At 39.8% G+C, this 26,184-nt stretch overlaps 2 protein-coding genes across 2 annotated transcripts; one reads left to right on the forward strand and one right to left on the reverse strand.

Annotated features, from left to right (window-relative positions):
• The first annotated feature begins 229 nt into the window (after positions 1-229).
• Positions 230-25,891, forward strand: LOC119732100 (protein C3orf33-like). The gene is made up of 5 exons (XM_038205488.1): positions 230-453; positions 15,257-15,316; positions 17,894-18,053; positions 21,125-21,291; positions 24,448-25,891. Exons 1-5 carry the CDS (start codon positions 268-270, stop codon positions 24,778-24,780), a joined length of 906 nt encoding a protein of 301 aa, XP_038061416.1. The 5' UTR covers positions 230-267; the 3' UTR covers positions 24,781-25,891.
• LOC119732102 (cofilin-2-like) lies at positions 6,380-8,108 on the reverse strand. Its single transcript, XM_038205489.1, has 2 exons — positions 7,844-8,108; positions 6,380-6,609 (listed from the first exon to the last, which is right to left on the reverse strand). The coding sequence occupies exons 1-2, from the start codon at positions 8,035-8,037 to the stop codon at positions 6,441-6,443; spliced, it is 363 nt and encodes a 120-aa protein (XP_038061417.1). The 5' UTR covers positions 8,038-8,108; the 3' UTR covers positions 6,380-6,440.
• Positions 25,892-26,184: the final 293 nt, after the last annotated feature.

The following is a 26,184-nucleotide window of genomic DNA, read 5'->3' on the forward strand; positions in this document are numbered from 1 at the left end:
AATTTTTGTTCAAGGGCATTTTTTACCCAAAACAATTTTGCCAGGTATACTTTTCTGTCAATTTTTTTTTTTATCGCACGGAGACTGAGAACTTACCAAGTGGTTTAAAGCTCTAATTTTTGGAATAGAGGGCGCGCTCTATGTACAGTGGTCACTTGCCAAATGTCATCGCTGATACGAAAAAAGTGAAAGTCGAGTTCGAAAAATCGCCATCCGTTAAGAGGTTAGGGCGCCATCTAGCGGCTCGTTTGCGCGCGTTTATTCAAAATGGCGGCGCCCACGGAGAATCCTGTTGCTGGTGTTTGTGAGAGAAAAACACAATCTAATCTTCAGATATCAGAAAACATGACTGATGAAGGACGCAGTGTTCGTGTGGAAAAGAACGAAAGTCACTTAGCGAATACTTTCCAGATGTGTACGGACTTCATTGACGAACATATTCGGCTTTTTCGGGTAAGAAATTTATTGAATGAAATTGAAAAAAGTAAGAGGTTCAGCGCAGAATACTGCGGCCACACTAGTGGGGCTAAGCGTGGTAAAACTTGGTAATTTATTAGCCCCATAAATGTGGCCAATTTACTGGACTACCTCCGTAAATAAAGGCCACACTTCCACCATGAACAAAAAAACATGTTGAACTTTGTGGAATTTTGATTTTCACTAAATCAGGGTTGTAGCTACGCCGGGCGGCGGCGGGCGGGGCCGCCCAGCTCTCAAAATCTCCCCCCGGCACTTGGGGTAATTTTGAGCCTGACTGCCCGGCACATATATCAGTCCCTGAGTTGGTAGAATTTCTGAAACATCTAAAAAATTCTAATGTACGTCCATATCTTTAGCAATCATATGATATTTTCTGTGTTTAATTTCTTGTTTTAAACCGCAAAAACACTGAAGTGAGTTTACAATTACGCGCGCACCAAGCCGGGCCTTGAAATGAACGACGGCGGCCGCGGCCATATGACCCCATATCCCATAGATGTGCGGCCAGTAATACACATACGTACGTACGTACACACACGCACGATGCATGTGGTGTACACCAAAGGCCAAGCTCCGGAGTGCGCTGATACTTCAAGCAGTGACACCCCCGCTGCACAAATAAATGTCTATATTCGTACAGTCACATTCCAGCAGGAGTAGGTACGGCAGATTTTACGCGTAGTATCAACTGACTTTCTCTTTCCCAGAATTTGTATGCGTCGTACGCAATTGCCATGGAAGTCTGTGTACGAGGCAAACGATGACAGTCATCTCTATTTTCGCACGTGCTCTCTATTTTCGCGCCGATTGTCCAAAATTGATGGGGCTAGGTAAAGCAATGCAAAGAATGAAACCATATGAATAAACGGGAAAACATCTTTAACTATAAAAGCATTATAAATACTTGGTTGCACTGGCGAAAATTTTTTCTCTGCTTATTTTTTAGTACTATACACAGACTAGCATCAAGTTTAGTAGTACATCATGGCGGCAAGGTGAATTGGCCGACTCTGTTCGTTGCTCTACGTACTAGTGATCATTCAGTCTAAGATTAAGAATGGTTTTGCTTGACCGAACTACATGTACCTAGATTTCCATTAATAGTAATTAAAATAATGAAAATAGACATGTATCTAAAAAGTCAGCTGTTTCTGATTAGCCTATATAAAGAGGGCTAGTATGCTTCTAACATGTCTAAAGCAAAAATAAACTACAAGCATGACAAGTACTAGCCCCATAAATGTGGCCAATTTACTGGACTACCTCCGTAAATAAAGGCCACACTTCCACCATGTACAAAAACATGTCGAACCTTGTCGAATTTGGATTTTCACATTTAGGCTTAGTTTGTAGTTTATTTTTGCTTTAGAAGCATACTCACCCTCTTAATTATAGGCTAATCAAAAAGTGCTGCCTTTTTCAGATGTCTATTTTTCGTGAAATTTCCAGATTCGTTTGCACACGTTTGCGTATTAAAATTTCAGCATGAAATTTCACGATAATTAGACATCCGAAAAAGGCAGCACTTCCTGATTAGCCTTTAAAGAGGATGAGTATGCATCTTAAGCAAAAAAAAAATTACAAACTAAGCCTAAATGTGAAAATCAAAATTTCTATAAAAGGCCAGTTTTGAAGGAAAATATATCACGTTTTAAATAAATCTTAGTCTATTTAGGTATATACGCCTATACGTCACGCAGACCTAGCCTAGTACTCCGTTTTTTTTAACGACTACAACTCCACACACACACAAAAAAGGTGAAGTAGTTACGGTACTTTTTAGTCTTCATTATGATGTTGCGGTGTCGTTAGGTCACTTCGTCAGATAATAGATGCGCGCTGTCAAGCGTCGAATAATTTAATTGTCAGTTTGCAAGAAACAGTTTTTTCGACATTTCCCAATTCGTCACAAAGTGGGTTTTGGAACTACAAAATTGAAGTGTTTTCATGAATTAAAAACCTAAAAAAATCGGAAAATTTGAATATTTTTAACCCTAAAACTCAATTTAAAAAAAAAACCAACAAAATGGCCCATTTGTCACTTCGTCAGATATACGACAATTTGTTGACACGTATGGAAAGAAGCCTTGGTGATTTCCTTCGACCTCGTGCGCACAGGACGAAAGCAAATTTTTCAGTTTTTATTTTGTGCCCCCAAAAACCCACTTACATGTAGGTCAGAAAGTAATATGCCTCGTTTCTAAAGAAAAAAGCGACAAATCCTGGACAAATTGAGAGAAAATGACCCAAACGTTTGTAGAGCTGTATATTTTCAATGGATCCGCGTTTTGCCGCCAGGCCCATTGATGCGCATGCGTGCATAATGATGAATTTATTAGTAAATAGCTTCATACTCCACGTTGGGAATAAGTGTATGAATAGATTCATACAAGGAAGGTTAAAGGTCAACTCTGATTAAATAAAAAGGTTGCTTTTAATTCCAGAAGGGAGGCCAAAAAAAAATAGTTCTGCTTCCAAATACATGGCATTTGAAAATAGGGTACATGTAGGTAGGTACCGGTAGGAATTTTTTTTTTTTTTTTTGCCAATTTTTTTGTGTGTACAATAATATGGAGGTGTCGGTGTGTAATCAAGGGTAAAAGGTAGAAATTGATGGTTTTGGGTGTTTTTTCTCATACTTAAAAAAAAATAGGGTAGGGGCTGTCAGAATAGGGTAGGTAGGGAAACCGGAAGCAGAACTATTTTTTGGGTATTCATAAAGCATACGTATCCACCAGGACTGGTGCTCAAGGCGCTACGTCATTATTACCCCTGCTCATTGGGCCCATGAAACATTTCAAATACCATCTCAGCTCCCTGGGGAGTATACAGCTCAATGCTGCCATTTCGGTGCAAAGTAGCAATCAACCACAATAACCATCTCTGCCCTCATAGATACCCATTTACTTCTGGGTGGGGAGAAGCAATGAGTGACAAAGTGCCTTGCCCAAGGGCACACGCACCATAGCCCCGGGCTGGACTCGAACCCACAACCGGCAGAATTACCCACAGACAACGAGTTCAATGCTCTTAACCACAAGGCAACAGCACTCCACTCCACATGTCACAGGGCAAGAAAAACAAAGAAGGGAACGATACATGTATGCATGCTGATAAACATTTTAATCTGAGTAAACAACACAAACATTATTCATAAGATGGAATACTTGCGTCTGGGTGATGTAAATTCAGTATTAGGTTCTGCCCTTCACTGACGTATAAACACTGTACAGCGTGTCCCAAAAAAAATGTCCCTCTCATAGACCACAGAATAATTACCAAAATCAAGTTTTATACTCAATTAACTTTACATATTTAGAAAGCCCACTTAATTTTGTAGTTCCTGTGAAAATTTCAAAGGTCTCGCTTCATTGGTTTTGAATACACAGGCTTTTATGCAACAGCAGTGCTTTCCGGCCCATTCCAAGTTTGATAAAAAGAAATGCACACTACAGACATACCATACCTTATTCCATGCTTCACTTTTATTTCAACAACTGTGTTCGTGTTGTTGTTATTAAGTAACTAAAGGCAAGTTCGTTTACTTTTTTAAATGAAAACTAATCAAAGTTCAGTTCCACTGGTCGTGTTTGCTTTCACAGTGTGTGTTCCACTTATGGTTTGTTCTTCAATGTCCAGCTTGTAAACCTTTATTGTCCTCCTGCATATCCTTCCACCTGCAAACTTGGAATGGACTGAAAAGCACTGCTGTTACATAATAGACTGTGTATTCAAAACCAATGAAGCGAGACCAATGGAATTTTTACAGAAGTTAGAAAATTAAATGGGCTTTCTTAATCTGAAAACTAAATTTAGAATAATACTTAATTTTGGAATTAATTTAGCAGTCTACCAGAGGGACATTTTTTTTGGGACACGCTGTATACCATGTGATACTGATAATTCTTTACACAAACATTCTTTCAAAGAGGAACAATTAACAACGCACCAATTACAGAATTCACAGGCTTAAACATAAATTTTGAAAATGACAACTTGGAGACAGTTTTTAAACCCACACCACCGACAGGATAAAAAAAGACTATTTTATAAAATAACAAAAATGAAATGATCGAAGGATTCTAAAACTAGCGCAGTTGAGAAGATAAATAAGATAGATACTGTTAATACTATTACCATAACTTAATGACAGACTAGATACGTTAAAAGACATGACCTATGGAATAAAACAAATACTAAAATATATAAAATAAATTCTTTAAAGATATAGTCCATCATTTGTAATTTGTGCATTTTGTTCGTTTGAAGCAACAAAGTGTTCTAAATCTAATGAAGGATACTGAACAACTAACCTGATGAAGTTTCAGCTCAGCTTTAGCTGTATATTCCGAGAAAAACAGCATTCTAGGATCTCAATTTCAAATTGAAAGTTGCTGAATCATGTTTTGAATTGTTTTGAATTGCAGCTATATGCGATGTCGCGCATGGATCTGACGAATTATGGCAACCGCGCGCGTCTCTGCGTCGTGCCAATGCTTGCGCGCGCTGCGCCGAAAAACAAAATTAACTACTAATTTAAATTTTCCTACGGTGCGTCTTAAGACGCACCGTTGGAAAGGCCTTCTTTCGTTGATTACTTCAAAATGATAGCTTGCCAGAAAGATTAATTTCACAGGGAGTTTAGTCCACTTACTATCTTTCAACCAAGTATGTTTTTCAACAATAATACGCCAGTTACTTTTTCGGATGGCTGCAAATGATGGACTATAGCTTTAAAAAAAAAAATGCAATAGTAGGATTCTAACACTAACACAGTTGAGAAGATAAATAAGATTTATACTGATTAATACCATCACCGCACAAAACTTAAAGAAACCTTAAAAGGCTTGATAACTTGATAAAGTTGATAATTTTGACACACTAACCCCCCTATTTTTTTACGTTATTTCATACTCTCGGTCGTTTCAACAATTGTAATTCATCAAAATAGTCACGGATTTAAAGGAAATGATTTTTTACACCGGAAGTAAAAGTGGGAAAGATACCAACGCTTGTAATATATTTCAGTTTCTGGGATAATTGATTTTTAAAACTACTTTAGAAAATGAATAACCAACCAACAATGAAGAGACTATGTTGCATCGATTTGAGCATTGTCGTGATAAGTATTTCACTGTCCAGGTTTCTTATAAACATACAGGGTGAGTAAAGAAAAAACGAAACCCCAATGTCGGGACTATTGTTTGATTGAAGTTCTGCATGTAGCACTTTCAAAATCTAGGATATGAAAGCCCAATTCATAAGCTTTCTTTCAGTACAAGAATCACTCAAATCACTCATGTACTTTTCAAGATACAGAATTTTAAACACAACCACAGTTTTAAGGTTCTGTCCACGGATCACAAAAAAGGTGTGCATTCTTACAGCAAAACGAAAACAATTCACACAGATCCCTATGTGATTTCCTTTTGTTTTGCTGAAAGAACACTGAACTTTTTTGTGATCCGTGGACAGAACCTTTAAACGGTGGTTGTATTTAAAAATTCCGTAACTTGAAAAGTACATTTAAGTGATTTGAATTATTCTTGTACTAAAAGAAAGCTTATGAATTGGGCTTTCATATCCTAGATTTTGAAAATGCTACATGCAGAACTTCCGTAAAACAATGGTCCCAACATTTGGTGTTTTTTTTTTAATCACCCTGTACAAAGAAATAATAAGAGAATAAATGTCACAAATTTTTGTCATAAGATGTGCATGTAACCCAGGCATGCAACTTTTCCTCGGATCAGCTGATTTCCTCTTTTTTTACTTCCCATGTGTGCCATTGAAAATAGAAAAACACTGTACAAAGTCTGGGAAAAATTTGAATTTCCTCTTTTTTTGAGTTTTCCCAGTTGCATGCCTGGTAACCCTAAGCACTTGATGTTTTTGTATAGGCCTTTTGTGTGCATGAAGTGCAAAGAATGATTGCAAGGTTCGGATAAATTAGGTTGAAGTTACTTGCCAACATACCATTTGTTTACAGTGTAAATCATGTCGTCTTTGATTGATGAAGCTGTTCCATATGCCTCCATAATTGTCTTAATACCTGTAAATTTCTGCTTTAAGCCTACCACGGTTCTGCCGTATGGCACAGCTTTTGACCAGGGGACGTCATCAGGAATCCTGCCATGATAGTGAACGGAAAGTGAGATTACATTTTGAGTTATTAGAATCGACAGCCCAACCACTGGATAGCCTAAAAATATTAACCGTCGTTCCAAAAGTATACATGTACCATCGTTGGTGACATACTTGAAACGCACCAGTAGTCTTGGCCCAAGCAGTTGTTAACCAGCAGAGTGGCACATTTTAATGAGCCAGTCAGAGTAACTAGGACTCTACGAATCGCCTTGCTTAACATTTGGAGATGGTCGGGCAATAGTAGGGTCCTAGGATTTTAGAGTACATGGCGATACCAATAACCTATTTTGACCATTTACACTCGTATCCCATTTCAAAATCTTCAGATGTCACCCCCAAAACAGTCCTCAAACTGCCTGATGCGCCCCTGTAGGCCTCAGTTGGAATTGAAAATACAAATAGGTTCACATACCTTTGGGAAGAAAAAAGAAATTTCACCTTCAATTCAGGAAACATCCTTGTCGCACACACCTTGTTGGAGGCTGCCTGCCATTTTGAATTCAGGAAAAATGGACTGGCATCAGACAGACCAATCACAAGGCACTTTGATTGGAGGCGACCAATCAAAGTGCATTGTGATTGGTCTGTCTGATGCCAGTCAATTTTTCCTGAATTCAAAATGGCAGCCTCCAACAAGGCGTGTGCGACAAGGATGTTTCCCGAATTGAAGGTAAAATTTCTCTTTTCTTCCCAAAGGTATGTGAACCTAACCACCACCATTTGTATTTTCAATTCCCACTGAAGCCTACAGGGGCGCGTCAGCCAGTTTGGGGGTGAAATCTGAAGATTTTGATACGGGGTACAAGTGAAAATGGTTAAAATAGGTTATTGGTATCGCCGTGTACTCTAAGATCCTAGGACCCTACTATCGCCTGACCATCTCCAAATGTTAAAAAGGGTGATTCGTAGGGTCCTAGTTACTCGGACTAGTAATGAGCTACATGTAGATGTTTTTAAAGCGAAATCGGGACGCTGATAAAGGCAAAATCGGGACGTCAAAATTGGCCTGAAAAAAAAATTGTGTGTCCGTCGGCAAATTTGCAGGGATGAAGAGTGCTTGCTATTGTCCAATAGTTTTCATGATTGTCCACATTTCACGGTGCCCCCTTTCAGAATATAGTCCTACCGTATTGTAATGTTTTCAAGATTTAAGAGCTTAGTATTAATAGTGCAAGAATAGCTCAATAAACAGTCTAAGCTTGCAAATAATACGAACCAGAAAATGAAGACGATGTTGAACTCTGCATAAACCCAATCCTGTGGAACATCGTAGAGGGCGTATCGTGGTTCTCCTGATGCTGTCAAAGCAACGATAAACTCCTCGTAGCCCCCCGTGCCGAGGGTGTCAACTACCACGCGGTTCTGTTGGATCTTGAAGATGGCCCATGGGTATTTGTGATCGTTTTTCATGTCATTGTAGATAATCGGAATCTCCAGATCGATAGCTGCTGACTCAGGAACCTAAAACAGTGAGAGACAAAACAAACGAGAGGGACATGCATTGAAACAAGACAAGTGTGGATAGGCGGCCATTAGGGCTAAAAGGACAACTTGGCAAAATTTTATTATGCACACAATGAGACAATTTCGCACAGATTGATAACTATGCTCAGATAGGGCTACAGCATATATACATGCACCGTTAAATATTTTGAGGATCAGACGTTTACCGTGGGTGTGCAGATAACGTCTGATCCGAGCATGCACATTTTTTTGCCACCCTGAGCGTCAGCCAATCAAAGTCCACTTAAGAAATTGTAACGTCATTTCGAAATAAATTCGGCCTAAGCTTTTGTTTGGTCAATTTGCTGCCATGTTTTAGTTTAATACAACAAGAAGTCACTGAATGCCAGACAGAAGGCGCCCGCTGAATGGTCAGAATCTAGAGATTAAGACGCAGTCGTGTTTGCATAATTAATCGCCGAATCTGCCCTAATACCATAGACCCTTGCTGTGCAAGGGGATATTTTATATAGTCTGAGAGCCGAGAGGGCCGGGGGGGGGGGGGGGGGGGGGGGTGGCGGCGGATCAAGCATAATCCAGGCCTGTATTTATGCATGGCTGAGCAAAAACAACACAAGATCCAGCTCAAGACCTTGACAAAGTGCATCCTACAAAATTGGTCACTTTTGCCATGTAACCTCAATCCTCCAAATTCCTCCACTTTGGCAAAGCGGATTTTGAAGGATTCAGGACGGTTAGGGTTAATTAATAATCAATAACTTAGGCCAGAAGAAATTATAGTTCTGTATCTGGTTTCCCTACCTACTGGAACCCTATTCTGACAGGCCCTACCCTAATTTTTTTTATTGGAAAAATGAGAAAAAAAACCCCACCCAAACCATCGATTACTTCTTTTTACCCGTGACTACACGCAGACGCCTCCATATGACTGTACACGAAAAAAAGTTTCCGAATGCCATTGAATCAGAAGCAGAACTACCCATATTTTATGGCTTTAAGAATGGCAAATCGTGTGCATTCCATGTCCATGCTGAAGAATGACCATAATTAGTGCTAACTTTTGCTGTTGGTTAGCATTTTAGGCACAAGAGCAAAACCTTCACTTGCCGCTAATGAACCAGTTTATAGCGTAAGATCCACAACTTATTGTCGATGTCGTCGTGTGATTGGCGTCTAATTGTCGTGGTAGTAGTCACCGTGGTTGTCATGCTGTTTTGGCCTACCGGGTATAATCTTGATCCCACCCTTGCTTGTCTTGCAACCAAGTCATCTTCTTGGAAGCGTTTTGCGTCGCGAGCGTCAAGAAGACGCTCCAAGAGCTCCTCTAGGTTTGCATCCTGATTCCAATCATCCTGGAAACCACCTCCAAGAACGTGGGCAACGAAGAGGAATAGAAACACCGCCCTGATTGCTATCATGATGATGATGACGTCACAATGTTGGGACAAGAGAACTTAGATCAGGAATATGCACCTATGTTCAAGGGTAGAAAAGGGGTACAGTGATCAGACGTGACTGCATGATGCTCAACGGCACAAGAATCAAGACACAATAGACCTGAGACCTAATGTCGTCACGCTTTGTTTACATAAATGTGCGCTTTCCTGTGTGGTAGACGGTCCCTACTTCGTCTGGCGTCCCGTCTTTGCTCCCATAGCAAAGCGCATATGTAGACCAAGTACATTGTAAATTACGTCATTTGGTCTCAGGTCTATTTTGCACAGAGAGACTTCGGTAGAGACTGACAACAGACACGTTAAACACCTAGAATTCGTCGGTTGCACCACGAACCGACGTATCGCATATTTTTGTGTTTCAAGAAAAACCAATTTAAAGTTGGTCATTATTTTGTAGGCTTATTCTACATACTCCCTGTGTAAGAATTCAAGCTGTTTTGTTTTTGCTAGTAAATTATAGATTGAACTTTATTGTATGCAATCCGTGTGCATCTGAGTTCCTTAGTTTTTGAGAAATTCAGTTCCAAAGTTATTTGTCACTTCGTGAAACAGATTTTTATCATGTTTATCCTGTGTTATACAACGCGCGTAATAGTGGCCGCTATACGAAGATACATCGGTTCGTGAAACGCTAAATTTCAATTTTTCATGACGACGCTCCTTTGTGACGTCATAGCACTATGGGAATTAGCGTGTAAAGCGGCATATCAGGATACGCCACTTCGTGGTGCAGCATTTTTTATTTTTTAGAGATACGCCGCATGGTCTAATTAGCGTTCTTTATAGTTACATGTACATGTAATTAAAACTCCGATTGGAATCAAACTTTCTGAGAATGAGCACTTTGATGAAATAATAACGTTAATGACAAAACCTCAATTTGGCAAAAAATTGAGATACGCCGGTTCATGGAGCGACCGACGAATTGCAACCCATGTCACTCTTTTCAATTACCCTAATTTATACAAAAACAGGGGTGGATCCAGGAATTTTTGCAGGGGGGTTTTCATCAGCAAAAAAATCTGAAAAGTAGACAGGTTTTTTTCTCCGGACACTTGGCCTCCGTAAAATCAATGTTCAAATCCAACGATCATCAACGCTATCAGAATAGTGTAGAAATACCCCGATGCCCAGTTCTGACTAAATTCTGGCACAGGTGAATATTATAGGTTTTCCCGGCCAATTTCCTGAAATGTTCAGTCCCTTCTGAAAATCAGTCATTCGTTTTCGTCTGAATTTTAATGCACGCCCGTTATCTCATTTCAATTCAACGAAAGTTCAATGGTTTTCATTGTCCTTGTATTCGGTTTTGAGAAACAGACGGCCAATTACGTTACATGCGCATTCATTTACGCAAGCATACCTTTTCTAAATCATGTAAATTGATTTCAGGTACAGCTGATTTGATTGACGGTTAATGAAAAAGAAACCCCTAATTGTATCTGGTGCAGATGGCATTAATCTAAAAGTGAAATACAATGTAGAATTGAATTGAATTGAATTGAAGGTTTTTTTTTTATTGTTCGTACCATTCTCGCAGTCCGAAGACTGAATTGCGATGGTTTACAATTTACAATTAACATAAATCATTAAAAGAAAAAAAAACATTTATACATATGTTCGACATTAAAGTATTCTAAAAAGACCATTATTTTTTTTTATGCATAATGTTAAAACATAGAAATATTCTAAAAAGACTCTTATACAAACATGTGGATTAAAAAAATGTTAAAATGCTACCCAGACTAGATAAAAAAACAGAACCGTGTTTTGAACATCTACACGCCTATCAATCACATAGTGATAAAAAGAATGCATTGTGTTTTACATCCAGACATAACCATTTTATTACATTACATTAGGTGTTTATTAATGAGTCTGACTGGGTAAGGCAGATAAAATGCCAGGTTTTGGTTACAAAACAAATCAAAATTTTGGAAAATGGCATGGGTATGTAGCGTATTGAATTGAATTGAAGGTATTTTTATTGTTCGTACCATTCTCGCTGTCCGAAGACTGAATTGCCATGGTTTACAATTTGCAATTAACAGAAATCATTGAAAAAAAAAACACATTGATACATAATGTTCGACATTAAAGTATTCTAAAAAGACCATTATTTTTTTTTTGCATAATGTTAAAACATAGAAATATTCTGAAAAGACTCTGATACAAACATGTGGATTTAAAATTTTTTAAAATGCTCCCCAGACTAGATAAAAAAAAAGAACTGTGTTTTGTACATCTACACGCCTTTCAATCACATAGTGATAAGAAGAATGCATTTTGTTTTACATCCAGACATTTTATTACACTACATTAGGTGTTTATTAATGAGTCTGACTAGGTAAGGCAGGGTACTACTCCGCAGTCTCTCCGTTCTGCACTTAAAGTCTCTCAGTCGCTCACTGTGCCGAAGCTGACGCATTGAGCTCTGTGATTCGGGGAACCAATGTCTGAAATTCTTATACAAGGATTTCGCAAACTTGATACAAAGTTGTTCCCTTCGCTCACTCAAGGATATCAGGCCAGTCACCCGGAGAGCGTTATTTATACGTCTCATAGTGATCGGAGAGGATAATGCGAAGAGCTCTCTTCTGGATCATCTCTATGTCGTTGCTTTGTTGTGTGGTTATTGAGGAGTGCCAGACTGGTACGCAGTACTCCAGCAAGGGACGGATGTAACAAGTGTATATGGTCAGTAAGTCTTCCACTGGCAAGCGGAAGCGTTTCAGTGCGCGAATTACATAGAATTTGCATGAGGCTCTCTTGGTTATATCCTGAATATGGCTATCCCATCGGAGATCGCTCTGGATCATAACGCCAAGTAGCTTTAAACAGTTCACTCCTCCAGGATAGTATCATTCAGCTCTAATTGGAGGGGTGGTGGAGCAACTCGTGAGAATGACACTCGTATAGAATGGTGAATGTTTGAAATCGCCCACTAAAAGCGAAACAGAAGTCTTGTAAACGAATCTGAATGAGCATAAACGAAAGGTGCTGCTCAATCACTTAATTGATTGAACTGAAATGGAATCGAATGCTCTGGTAGCAAAAATGAAACGCGTGTTCAGAGCGTTTCTCAAATTCAGATGAAACTGAATGACTTATTTTCAGAAGTGAATGAACATTTTAGGAAATTGGCCGGGAAAACCTATATTAACAGTATAATTATCATACTTTCGGGAAATGTCGGGGGGGGGGGGGGGATTTCACATTATTTTAGTGTACATGTATTTCTATGAAAAAAAAATTGAGACACAGCGAGGGGGGTGTTTGACCCCCCCCCCCCCCCACACCCCACCCCCACCCTCTGGATCTGTGCCTGAAAAAAAGTAGAATTAAAATATCTTTGTATGCTAAGTACTGCACAAAAATACCAGACATAACGAGTTTGTAATTAGCGGTAGAAATCAAAACCTTTCATGGGGACAAAAGTTTTAAAATTTCCGTCAGAAGCAAATGCAGATAAAAAAAAAGTAGCTCAAAAAGTAGATTGCAAAATTAAAGCAATGGGTTACCTTGTAATACAAGTTTGTTGGAACTGGATTCTGTTGACTTGGTCTGGTCTGGTCCGTGGAAACACATCAAATGCAAAGAAGAACTTTTACCTCCTGTGTGAAAGCTACTTTGAATAGGTACGATTTGAAGGTTTCTAATTCTATGGAACAATACATCGCTCAAGGTTTCGAAAGTTCACTGGTTCATGCTATTTAGATCTATTGAGGCTTAGCCCTTTGTCAATGTTGACAGTGTGTTTTTAGAGTTTGAAAACAAACTCGAAAATGTTCTCGGAAGCTGCGGGCCACTGCCTTTGTGTTCATGCATGTGTGACGTGATGGGTCACGTAATTTGGAAGGAGTGTTTTCAGTGTTATTGTACTCGTACTCGGTACTTGTACTCGAGTACTACTCGAGCACTTTTTTGTTTAGAGTACTCGTACTCGCACTTGAATGTCAAAGTACTTGCACTCGTAATGACGGTACTTGTACTCGGGCAGAAAAGTACTCGTACTCGACATGTCAAGATCGTACTCGATCATCAAAGTACTCGTACTCGAAAACTAGTTCTTTGCAAAAAAAAATGGTATATGGCTTGGCGGCCTTTTATTATTATTACTTTCAGTTGGTTGATTGGTTTGCAGAGAAATCAAAGTTTCCTGATTTTTGTCTGTGTACGTCCGGACAAACACATTTAACAGCTAGCCGTGAGTGGGTCTGTATATCGATTTGACTGGGCCTGGGCCAATTACGCACAATGAACCATTTGCCGTATAGCTGTATTTGGAAATAGAAGTATTCACACTCATAACAACCTGAGGCACAAGTTGATATATCGTCGCATCAGTGCAACAAGGTCGTAACTCCATTCTGCAACAAAGTCCTATCTCGATCGTGCGAATACGCTCTGTGCAACAAGGTCGTATCTCGACGTCCATTGAATTTGTGTGTACATCCGGGTTATTTCAAGCGAGATACCGGTACGACCTTTTGACATTCTGAAACTCGCATTTCAGGTTCATGTACAGCCCTTTTTAGGAGATATGACCCTGTTGCGTGGACATGACGATATACCAGTACCCATTTGCAGGGCCTAAGGGACACAGTGATTTAGAGCCATGCAAGGCTGTTGCTGATGTTTGTTACTAACTAACCAACCAACCAATTAACAGAGAGACAAAAGTGTTTGTGAAGCTCCTGTCCACTGCTGAAAATATTTAGTCCTATTAGGAGGCTTTCCGAGAATGAAGCGCCGACAGTCCTGTTTTGTTCTACAGTGCTCTCATTGGTCAAAAATGACGTCATTGACAAAGCCTTGTTAATAACGTGTAGTTCGTGCATTCCTGTCCAACTACGCTTGATGCCATGGGCTACGGGTACTTTTGAAAGTGCACCAGGGTATGACAGGCAGTTTTGGAAATCCTAGATGAAACCCTGTTAGTACATCCGTGGTTGTCCGTCATCTTCCTTGGGTATTTGTGGAGGGGCCAAGGAAGTTTTAAATTGTTCCAAACTTCCATGGTGAAACATCATGAAAATCAATCCGTCGTGCAACCATGGGACATCTGTAGGACAACTGAACTGATTGGTAGTGTCATTCGTGACTATTCGTATTTTCTTGGAGATTCGTAGCTCATTCTTGGTAGAAATCTCTACGAATTGGCTACGAATGTCCTACAGATATGCCTGGATGTGCTAGGGTTCTGCTAAGGTTGTACTACGAATACACGCTTTATTCGTAGGAAAACCTTGGTCATCTGTTGCCCAATCGCAGACAATTGTGGCATTAACATAATTATTCTTAGTAATACCATTGATATTCTTCACCAATCCGTCCATATGCTTGACAAATCGTGGTATAGTTGTAGAGAAACCGTCGTGGCTATCCATCCTGAAACCGTAGTGCGTTCTTAGAAAGTCGATTTCTCCACAAATCTCGACAGTTAATTGAGATCGATTGATTCTTGGGAACCGTGGATATTCAGCTCTCCAAACCGTAAATGTGTTGGGGCTTTAGAATTGAGAGAAGTCTGCTTACCGTTTGGAATGATAAAAACACCTTCAGATCAGTTCAGTGAACTGAAATGAACTGAACCAGAGGCTTGACTCTAATTTGATTGAAACTAAAATAGGGGCCCCTACACGATTGTCTAAAATGCAATACGAAAATATTTAACACAGTCTTTGTGATTTTGTTATATTTTTCAGACCAGCATATCGGTTACTGCTGCAATAGGCTTGCTGGTCATCGCCCGCAGCATTCGAGTGGTAAGTATGCTTTAGACACGTGAATATTTAATGTATTTTAAAAATAATTTTAAGGTGTTTAAATGACATTTTTGTTACCATTAATTTTGGATTACACGTGTTTGTATTATTTTTATCATGTGAAGTGCATTGAGATTTTTCTGATGATGTAATGCGCTATATTTAAGAATATCTTATTATTATTATTATAAATACAAATTTCTGAGTTCAGCAGGTAACATGCAGTTAGTGCAAGCCGGTAGTAAAATTCCCATAGACACTAGTGCTAGATACCCATAGTTCAAATTTTTTTTTTTTAAATACTCAGAACTCTCACAGGTATATGATGATCAACATGTCATCTTTCATTTTCTTTTCATTTTTTGGTGGGTTGACTATTGACTTTTCGAGATATTCTCACCCAAAGAAGACGACCCCTATTTTGCCCAAAGTGGAAAAGTAGCCATCTTAAAAAATGATCCCTCCACAACATGGCCAAATAGCGCCACTTTCGAGCCCAGTTGCATCCATAATGCTCAGAATTGGAAGCCCCAAGTCCGGGCCAGAGGTTCATTGCCATACATTGTACCTCTTCAATTCCCCAATTTTATGGCTCTCAGAACTCTCTAATAGAGAATATTTTGAGGATATAACTTTTATTCATGAGCTCGGCGGATGGATTTGGGCCTATTTACCGATAGACACCCCTATTTGTCAAGGTGGCCGCCAGCTTTTTTTTTAAATGGCCGCTACTTGGACTCAGGAAATGATATACCAGCTTTATATGGACTAGATGCAACAGACAAAGAAGCCAAAATGATGTTGTTGTTGTGTTTTTTTTAAAGGAGGCAGCCTCTAAAAAGGAAGTGAAAAAAAAGGAGGCGGCCTCTAAAAGGGAAGTGGGCGGGGACACTAAAGATATATTTTTTTTATTCGGCCTTATTGCAAAATATTGGGTTAATTTGATGGAACATCAAGTTTGGGAATAATACTAAGAATGCTGTTGTTATGTAAGGAATTACAGCCACAGTAAATCTTGCCGTAATCTATTAGCACGTACCAGTACTTGAAACTTATTCATGTACTTTACTAGACTGCATTTACTCCTTAAGGAATCAAAAAAAGCTTAGAAGGCTGGAGCGGTTTGGGGCGGTACAGGGAGTAACAGTGATTACTTGGATTGACATTGTTTGTAAATAATGCCACAAGAACTCTTTATTAAATAGGGGTATGCATTAACGGGTACTATAGGAACTAGGCACCCAATTGAAAAATAGCGGGTACCCGCTAATTATAAAGAAACCCAACCCCAAAATTCAAACCTTGGAAGGTGCTTTTGAGATTGTTCACAAAGAGCCACATGATAATACTACTGCATCGGTGCATCAATAAGGGAAGAACAGTGTGAGGAGCCGGTCTTCACTGCGTGATAATGACCGGATGTGGGGGTGACCACTGTTAATGGACTGAGATGAAGTTTTTTCCCATTAATAAATACCTTTTTAATAAAATAAACAGTTAAAATGCTCCAATTTTGTGACTTTCTTTCGGCGATATTTCCAGACTTTTTTGTGTTCATGTTCATGGGCCATATTTTAACTTATGTGTGGTACCCTGTCTCTTCGATAAGCGTTGTTATATACACCACGGCCCAGGCTGTGCTGGACATTGCTGGACAACGTCTTCATTGCGTACGCGTACGACGTCCAGGGTTTGGACTTCTGCTGCCGTAGCGAAACAAATTACAACAATGTTTTCATAATTTTACCTGATGGAGGAAGCTGAAATTACGTTTTCACACTCCTTGTGTCCAGAATTACAAAGATGCTTGGTTTAGGAAAGGTAAATATGTCGTTGGGCGAAGTGTTTAAAGAAAACAAATCGTAGATCTACGCTTTTGTCGTAAACATCAGTATCAGTATACTGCACTGCTCAGTTTATGTATGATGTCCAGTCGTTTTAAAACTTCCTTACGTGCGTGCGCACCCATAGCAACTGTGTTGCGTACGCGCACGTCAGTCTCACGCGAAGGTGGTTGAGCGCATGTGCAGTGCTGTATTGTTACAAGCTGCCGTATGACTGTTGAAAATTTGGCCAATCATTGCCTTCCATGGGGCTGGATCAATGCTGGTTCAGGGGCCATTTTTTTTGCTTGTTCTTTGAAGCCGGTCATTATCACCATTAATGCACGGCCATCGAGTCTCGACCAATCAGAAACCATCAACTCTCCAAGGTATTTATTAATACAAGATATAAGTGTGTACAGTGAACTTTTATAGCCTAACGTTGTAAACTGCCACTTTTGCAAGCCTCATAAATGGGAAATATGTTTTGTTTTCTCATGTAGCCTGTTTTCATTTTGAAAATTCCCCACAAATGACATTCAAAACCTTTCTTTCAGAAGTTATACTAAGTAATTGTTAAAGTTGGTTACGGGTGCCCGATCCCATAATCTGGAACCGATTCCTGACATCAATGGTCGGATACTCGGGTACCCGGTTCCAATGCACAGCCTTATTAAATTACAAATAAGATCCTGACTGTTCTAAACTAATTGAACTTTTGATCAAACCATTGATTCTGTTTTCATTATCGCAGTATCAGCGATTCCGAAGAGTGTCGGACATCCCAGAGGAGTTTATCAGTAAAAACATGAAGCTGTACGGTCGCTTTGTGGCGTTGCGGAAAGAACCAGTCCACGTTATTGTGCAGCATACGCCAATTGTAAACTTCGAGTGGCGACAGAAACGAGAAAGTGGTGAGTTTTGTTGCCACATTGGTCAACCCTTTGTGCATACCGGGGCCCTGTTTAAGAACGCTTGTTAAGCCCCAGTCACACATTCATGGTTTGGAGCTACGAATCTCCACCGTTTGAATTCGTGATAAGCCGTGGGGGTACCGTATTCATCCTTAGTACATCCATGGTTATCCGTCATCTTCCTTGGGTATTCGTGGAGGGGCTACGGAAGTTTGAAACTGTTCAAAACTTCCATGGTGAAACGTCATGAAAAATAATCCATAGTACAAACTGTGGGACATCCGTAGGACAACCGTTCTGATTCATAGTGCTGTTTGTAGCTATTCGTACATTCTTGGAGATTCGTAGCTCAATCGTGGTAGAAATCTCTTCAATTTCGCTACGAATGTCTTACAGATAGGCCCGGATGAGGGAGGGCTCTGCTAAGGTTGTACTACGAATATCCACACTTTATTTGTAGGAGAACCTTGGTCATCCATGGCCCAATCGCAGACAACTGTTGCGCTAACGTCATTCAATATTCTTCACCAATCCGTCCATATTCTTGACAAACCGTGGTGTATTCGTAGAGAAACGTAGGGCAGTCGTTGCTATGAGTCCTGAAAGCATAGTGCAATCATAGAAAGTTGATTTCTCCACGAATCTGGACGGTTCATCATGATTTATTGATTCTTGGTAACCCGTCAATATTCTAAACCGTAAATGTGTGACTGGAGCTTTAAGCTTCTTCTTCTTTTAGTTTCTTTGAGTTGTTATTTAATAGATTTTGTTTTAACCTATGTCTGGGGTTAATATTATAACGCATACTGACGGGATGTGAGCGCATTGATCATGGTAGTCAACACTTTATCCTTCCTTTAACCAGTCAGTGGCCGTGTCACGCACACAGCCCTGTTTGACCTCAGTTTCTTGTCCCGAGGTCACGCACGCATGGCCCAAAAGCGTACGCGAGATTTTACAAGATGTATTTGAGACTACAGAAAAATACAAAAAGTACCTGGATACGTGCACTGTTTGGCCAAGATGGCTTTATAATTTAAAAGTTGAAATCGTGTGCTTTATTTTGATACCAAAAATAACTGCTTTGGACAAATATGAAGTGTTATTACGGCCTATCAAACAAAATCATATTTTGTATCAACAAAAGCGAGGGCCGGTAGTTTTTAGGTGTACATTTGATTCTTAAAAACGGCCAAAAGAAACGGCAAGGCTCAGTAGATAGAGGAAAGTATAGCTTCATTTCTATGTGAAACACGTGCAGGAGACTTCTAATGTTTGGTCCAAATCGCCGGTTGAAAAATGAAGACTTTTGCGAGATTTCATGATTGGCAATCACATGTACGCATGTAAACGAACGTAAGTACATGTAGGCCAACGGCCTGAACAGCACGTGCGAACGTGGAGTGAATGACTTATGAATATTAAGCAGGCCATCTCAAGCTCGACCAAGCAGTGGGCAGGCTGCGCGTATGGGGTCACAAGGTCATACCATGTTTGCATTCCTTGCTCTATGCTTTTACGATGCATGCAATGGCGACAATCTTTTCGCGTTGTGAAAAATGGAGTTGTTGGAAACATTAGGTGTACATCGAATTCTTAAGATATTAATGACATCACATTCACAAGATTTTTGTAGATGAAGGTTCATTCATTCGTTTGAGTACATTGGGGAGACTCTCGTCGTTGTCGAAAAAACCCGGAAATTTCATGACATAATTTTTAGTTGATTTGTCCGTAAAATAATATCGTCAAAATTCATCAAAATCATTTTTTTGAGAAAAAAATACCTCGATAGATGTATTTAGCCCTGAGACAGCTTTGTTTGTTTGGATCGGTTGTGGTTTGCCGTGAAAATTGCGAATTTTCTGAAGCCCTTCTTACGGCCATCGTTCGCTGGCCTCGCGTTGCTGTCAGTTGTCTGGACGAGAAAATAGAGCAGCTACGCGTGATACGGCAACTGACTGTTAACCACTTCGTGGCAGAGGACATGATAACACACACTTGCTGTTTTTAGACACAGGCACAGCTGACGGGTTTAAACGTCAAGATTGCCTTGACTTCTTTCCGGATGACATCTAAACACGCTAATCCCTCGTGCCTTTTGTACACACACACAAAGTCCGTGAAGTCTGTGGAGGCGGACCGTGTGTTGATCTTGAATTGGCCGAAGTGCACGGCACATTGTTAGACAATTTACGCTCCAGTGCACACCTCGGAGCATTGAAACATATGAAATTTCGGCAAGAAATATCATACAAATGCTGTTGAAATGACTCTAGCGAATCAGTATTTGTTGCGTTTGGCTGTTAATCAAAAGTTGGCTGATATATCGTGCCTTTTTCAAAAATCGAAATTTTTGGCAAAAATAATCCCGGCGAGAACTGGTTAAGTGACAGACAGCTTGACAAGAATGCCTTTACTCACTGCGTACGGCAAGCTGATATAATAAGCTCAAAATGGCGCCCTCTACAGACGACAAGTTGATACGTTGCCTTAAATGCTGTAGGATATTGTTTTATTCTGTCTAATTATCTATTAAAGGCAAACTCAAATCTAAACTCATATTTTCAGATAATAGTGAAATAAAAGAATCCTATCTTTCCCCACCGCCTCCCACTACCTGTCCCCCCCCCCCTTCTGAAAAAAGTTATATTAAGGAATATTGGTATATTAAAAGGAACATTGGTAGTTACCCTCGACCTTCCGATTTCATGAAAAAAAAATTGCTCAAAGTGAAGACAGAGATGGTACCAAATACCCTTTAAAATTATTTCATCTGAAATGCTATCGTTCAGGAGAAAACAAAACATAGAAGGCTGTTTTTTTGTTTTTTAAGTGTGTCAGCGGGCACACTTTTTTAGGGACATTAGCAACAGAATCCAGTTATGAGACCCAAAAAATTGTGCGCATTTTTTTTCTGTTTTCTCAAAATGTAACGTAGCCACTGAGCTAAAACTTCCACTTAAGTTTTGAGCAGATTTGTTGCTTTAAACACAAAATGAAGGAACAGGCGAACAATCCCACGTACCTTTAAGCTGGTGACAGTGATCTGTCGTCCATTGACTCTCTAGATTCCGGCAGCGGGTTGCCGGTACATCTCGCTGGCCTGGAGCTTCAGGAAGGAAGCTTGGAGTATCTCCAAGACAGACTTGGCACTCAACCCTCGCTACGGTTCCACATGCTGTGTGTGAACGAAGCGAACGGACTCGACTGCATTGTAGATCTCGTGAAATGGAAGGTACGTCTCCCAATTTTCACGGGCGAGTCTTGCTTGCATGTGATATATTAGAATTATATTAGCAACTGTACTGTATTACATTGTGTTTATTTGCTGATGTATCCATAAAACCATTGAGTGCTCTAGGGCCGATTGAACAAAATGTTAAGACGCATCTTAGGAAGAGTTACTCCTCTTAAAGCTATAGTCCATCATTTGCAGCCATCCGAAAAGAAACTGGCGTAATTATTGTTGAAAAACAAACTTGGTTGAAAGATAGTAAGGGAACTAAACTCCCTGTGAAATTATTCTTTCTGGGAAGCTGTCATTTGAAGTAATCAATGAAAGAAGGCCTTTCCAACGGTGCGGAAAATTTAAATTAGTAGTTCATTTTGTTATTCTGCGAAGCGCGCACACGCGCTATAATTCGTCAGATCAGTGCGCGTATAGCTGCAATTCAAAACAATTCAAAACATGATTCAGTAACTTTTGATTTGAAATGGAGATCCTAGAATGCTGTTTTTCTCGGAATATACAGCTGAAGCTTAGCTGAAACTTCATCAGGTTAGTTGTTCAGTATCCTTCATTAGATTTTGAACACTTTTGTTGCTTCAAACGAACAAAATGCACAAATTACAAATGATGGACTATATCTTTAACTCGGGACTCGTCCTAGGATCAATATCACCAAAATTAACCCTGACCCCCTAGGCCCTCTGGATAGGATGCAACCTCAATCCTGCAAAATCCTCCAATTGCCACCAAAAAAAAATTGGATTCAGCCTCAATCCTCCAAAATCCTTTGGATCCGTTATTTTCTTGAATTTAGTCTGTGGAGGGTGACCACTGCCTCAATCCTCCAAAATCATCTGCCAAGCACTGCTATGGTTTGAGGCATCGCGAATGGCGTTTAGAAGCAGTGCGGATGAAATACGAGAAAAACACAGGGCTGATTTATGCATGGCTGAACATAACCAGTGCAGGATATGGCCTACTGGCTTGACGTAATGCATCCTCCACAAAAAAAAGCGATACATCTTTGCCATTCATCCTCATTCCTCTAAAATCATCCAAAACCGGCAGGAGGATTCTAGAGGATTGAGGGTTGGGGTCAAGATGAATTCAACAAGCCCTAACTTTCTTAGCAACGCGGCTGAACTCGACTTGACTTAAGATCGGTTTGAGGGTTTTCCTATCTCATTATTGCCATTAAAGACAAGTGTCGGCCTAGAGTTATACAGGTAGTTTCAAGAAGAAAACCGCTGTAGAAACAGACTTGAAAAGATTTCTGATACCTGGGTAGTTTTAATCAAAATAGCTTATTGACAAAATTTTATTATACGCCAACGCCTAGTCGACTTTTTAAAGAATAGAGTGATGAAATGGGTAGCAAGAATGACTCTATCGTACCTTTTGTAGACCAACCTTGCGTGTGATATTTATTGAGTGGTGTAATTTTTCTGGCGAAAGATCATGTTCTTAATATATATATGCGCGGGAAGTTGGTTTTGCACATTTCTTTTCAACAACCTTTTTGTCAAGCGGTACAAACAAACAATGAAACAGCCATCATATTGGTAGATTTGATGCGTCTTGCTTAAGATGGGTTTAGAGAAATCGATCTTAGGACGCGTCTCAGCTAAGATCAATCTTAGAGTGGGTAAGACGAGTTTCGTGAAATAAGTGCAGGGATAATACTCTGAGCGATTTCGGGCGGTACAGTTTCTAATTTTAATTTCTAATTTCGTTAATGTAACGTTAGTGTTTTTCATTCAGTAAATGATTACATAAATTTTTAGTAGTAGGAAAAGCTATTAAGAAAATTGTATTCTCTACAATTAATTATTTTGTTTGGGGTATGTGTCTGTTCAATAATTTATCCACGTTTCTCAATTTGGTACATGAACAGTAGTTTCTGTAACCGCTATCCCCAAAAGTATTGTTCACGTGTTGTGTCCCCAAAGATAAGTAAGAAAAATGTAAACTTCTACATGTAATGTTCTTAACATTGGATCAGAATAATATTTATCATCAGGTAATAATGTAAGTGTGCAGATACTGTGCAGATATTTAATTGATGTTGCTTAATTCTAACCATAGAGCTATATTAAATTACTAGAGCGCTGAGTCAATGTACAAAGTGGTGCCTGCTGGGCACATTGATGTTTGTGCACAAACCTATGGAATACTACTCGAAATTTTGTACGACTTTTGTATGGCTATTTGCATATCTGCATTTGTATGTTTGGCCGATACACCCAAAACTGAAACGCACGATCAGAAAATGAGAGTTTCATTTTGCTCTGCGCAAACAACACAAACGCGCACTTTCGTTTATCTGCTGCAGATGATTTTTTTGCCATGACGTTTTTTAACCATCATGACGAACTTCAGTTGCATGTGCATGTTGTATTTGCACGTTGTACTTTCAAAATTCACTCCATCTAATTTCATTATGTTCTACAAACACGCACAAGAATTCAAAATGTCTGCGCGCAGGACGGCTTCAAAGTATCTCCGCGTGTAAGAATGAGGAGTTTATAGCACTCTAGTAATTTAATACAGCTCTATGATTCAAACTAACACATCTCCATATAAATATATCTCCTACTCTATCCAATGAAATCGTCTTCTATCACAATTCGCAGTGCTCGATACATCTCTGTAGAGCTATAATCATGCAATAAATTCATAATATGAGATAATCAAACAGAAGAGAGATATAAATGCCAAAGTTCGATTAGCTCATATTCTGAATTTATTGCATGATATCTCCTATTCTATGTATTCTCTTCAATTAATTAGATGGAGACAAAACGATTGTGAATATTTTTAATTTTTCAATTCAAATATTTGAAAAATGTGAGTGGGCTAGAAGAGATCATGAAGAACCACAGTGTTATTTTAATGGTAAAAGTTGCAAGGTTTTATCATTTGTCTATTGGTAAACTTTTGTCGAAAGCCACTTTTGCGCGTGATTTGCGAGCTTTCATGAGGACTATTAGCTCAAATTTGTTTCTTTAAAATCAGTCAAATAATAGCAATTCCACTACTTGTGCTTTTAATTATTCTAATAAGCTCTTTGTCAGATGTTGTTTACCCAGCAGTTTTTTAAGGAAGTTTTGAGTTATAAAAAGGCACATCATCTGAGTTGTTTTTGTTTTTCTTCACTTGCAGTTGCCTTTTAGAAGGACTTCCTTGAACGAAGAGCTCCTAAGGCAGGGCTTGGCCAAGGTATCCCCCCTCGGTGGCCTACGGGACCATAAATTGCAGACGAGGCTGACCCAGAGACTCCTCGCAGCCGAGCTGCGCGCCGAGAAGAAGTCGCGAGGGGTGTGGACTCGGGAGCGCGAGCCGACAAAGCTGGACGTTGCCAGGGCGGGACTCGTTAAAGTCAGGGATGGTCTGACATCGGGCGTGGCAGTCTTGGTAAAAGTGGTGACGCTGCCTTGGAGAGGTTTGAGCAATCTGCGAGATTTCCTGAGGAGAAAAAGCGATGGGGAAAGCTGATGAACATTGAGCTCCAAATTCATCATTCGCCCCATGACGGATTAACTGAACAATAGCCGACACAATGCTTTCGCCATTGAGAGGGGCCTTCGGTAGTGTTCCCTGATATGATGCTCGGAATGGTCTTTAAAGATAACGCTGGTGTTAAAGTTAACACCGCTTCTTTTGCAGTGCAACTCTCTTTTGTAATGTTGATATTAACAAATGCCGTAGCTGCTTAAAGGGCTCTAATTGCAATATAATTGTTTTATTAAATGAAATCTGAAAAATGCTTTTTTGTGTCCACTTTAGTTTCATTTGCAATATTTTAATTGTATGAGACTTAAAGGTTTGCATGGTGGACATGATCAGTGAATGGGAGGTTTTGCGGTTACACCATGTGAGTGATATCTCTTAGTGAGTTGTGTGGTTCTGAGAAGAACCAGTTGGTTCAATTCGACGTTTTGAACAGTATGCTCTGTTCATCATCAGGAGACTGTCTGGATCCGCTCTACACACGCCCACAGTGCCTTAAACCAGCAAATGTTGAGCATCTCTATGAGCTGGCAGGCATCGATGAACCAACTCAAAGACCGGGCAGCTGCAGTAGAACGTTTCAAGGCCCCCTGATACAGACCTCCGACACCCCTTGCACAATCATCAGCATGCCAAAAAGCACCCGAAGAGTCGGCATAGCTTCATGGAACTAGAGCCATTTGTACCATTAACGAAAACCAAACAACAAATGGCACCAGGACACCATCTAGGAGAGCCTTAAACCGCCTTTGCACTGGTGTAGGACGTTGCAAATCCAACCTCAAGAAGTGGGGCTTCTCAGATTCTGACAAATGCTTCTGTGGAGAAGTCCAGACAATGTCCCATCTGCTGACATGTGGTGGAGATACATGCACCGTTGATGACCTCGCGAGGGCAGTGATGTGGCAACAGCTGTGGCAAAGCGATGGCAGAACCTCGTCTGACACACGAGCAAGCAAGCAAGGAGACTGTAGGGATTTCTTTGTTTTAATTTTAGGTTTTTCGATCATGCACCTTTCCATATCCATGAGCAAAAACAGTGGCAGAAGTCTCAGTGTTATGGCTAATTGAGCAAAAAAAGGAGTCGGATTGTTTTTACCTTTGTAAGATCTCAATTTTTTTAAGCTCTGTCAGGATCTTCTATGTGTGTCACTTGGTGGTCGGTTCCTCTTTCTGTCTGTCTGTCTGTCTATCTATCTTTCCCTGAAAATTGACCAAAAGTGTGGTGTTCCATATGTACCATCGGCATTACATTTTTAATCGTTGCATTTTTAAGCTGTGGCAGGGATCATTTTGATCGATTATATGCAAGACTTTTTGCAACACAGCCAGAGCTTATTGTGCACTCGCACTTGGATTTTTTTTTTTACTAATAGTACACAACTGCCA

Source organism: Patiria miniata, unplaced genomic scaffold (assembly GCF_015706575.1).
Source record: "Patiria miniata isolate m_02_andy unplaced genomic scaffold, ASM1570657v1 HiC_scaffold_24, whole genome shotgun sequence".
Classification (NCBI taxonomy): domain Eukaryota; kingdom Metazoa; phylum Echinodermata; class Asteroidea; order Valvatida; family Asterinidae; genus Patiria; species Patiria miniata.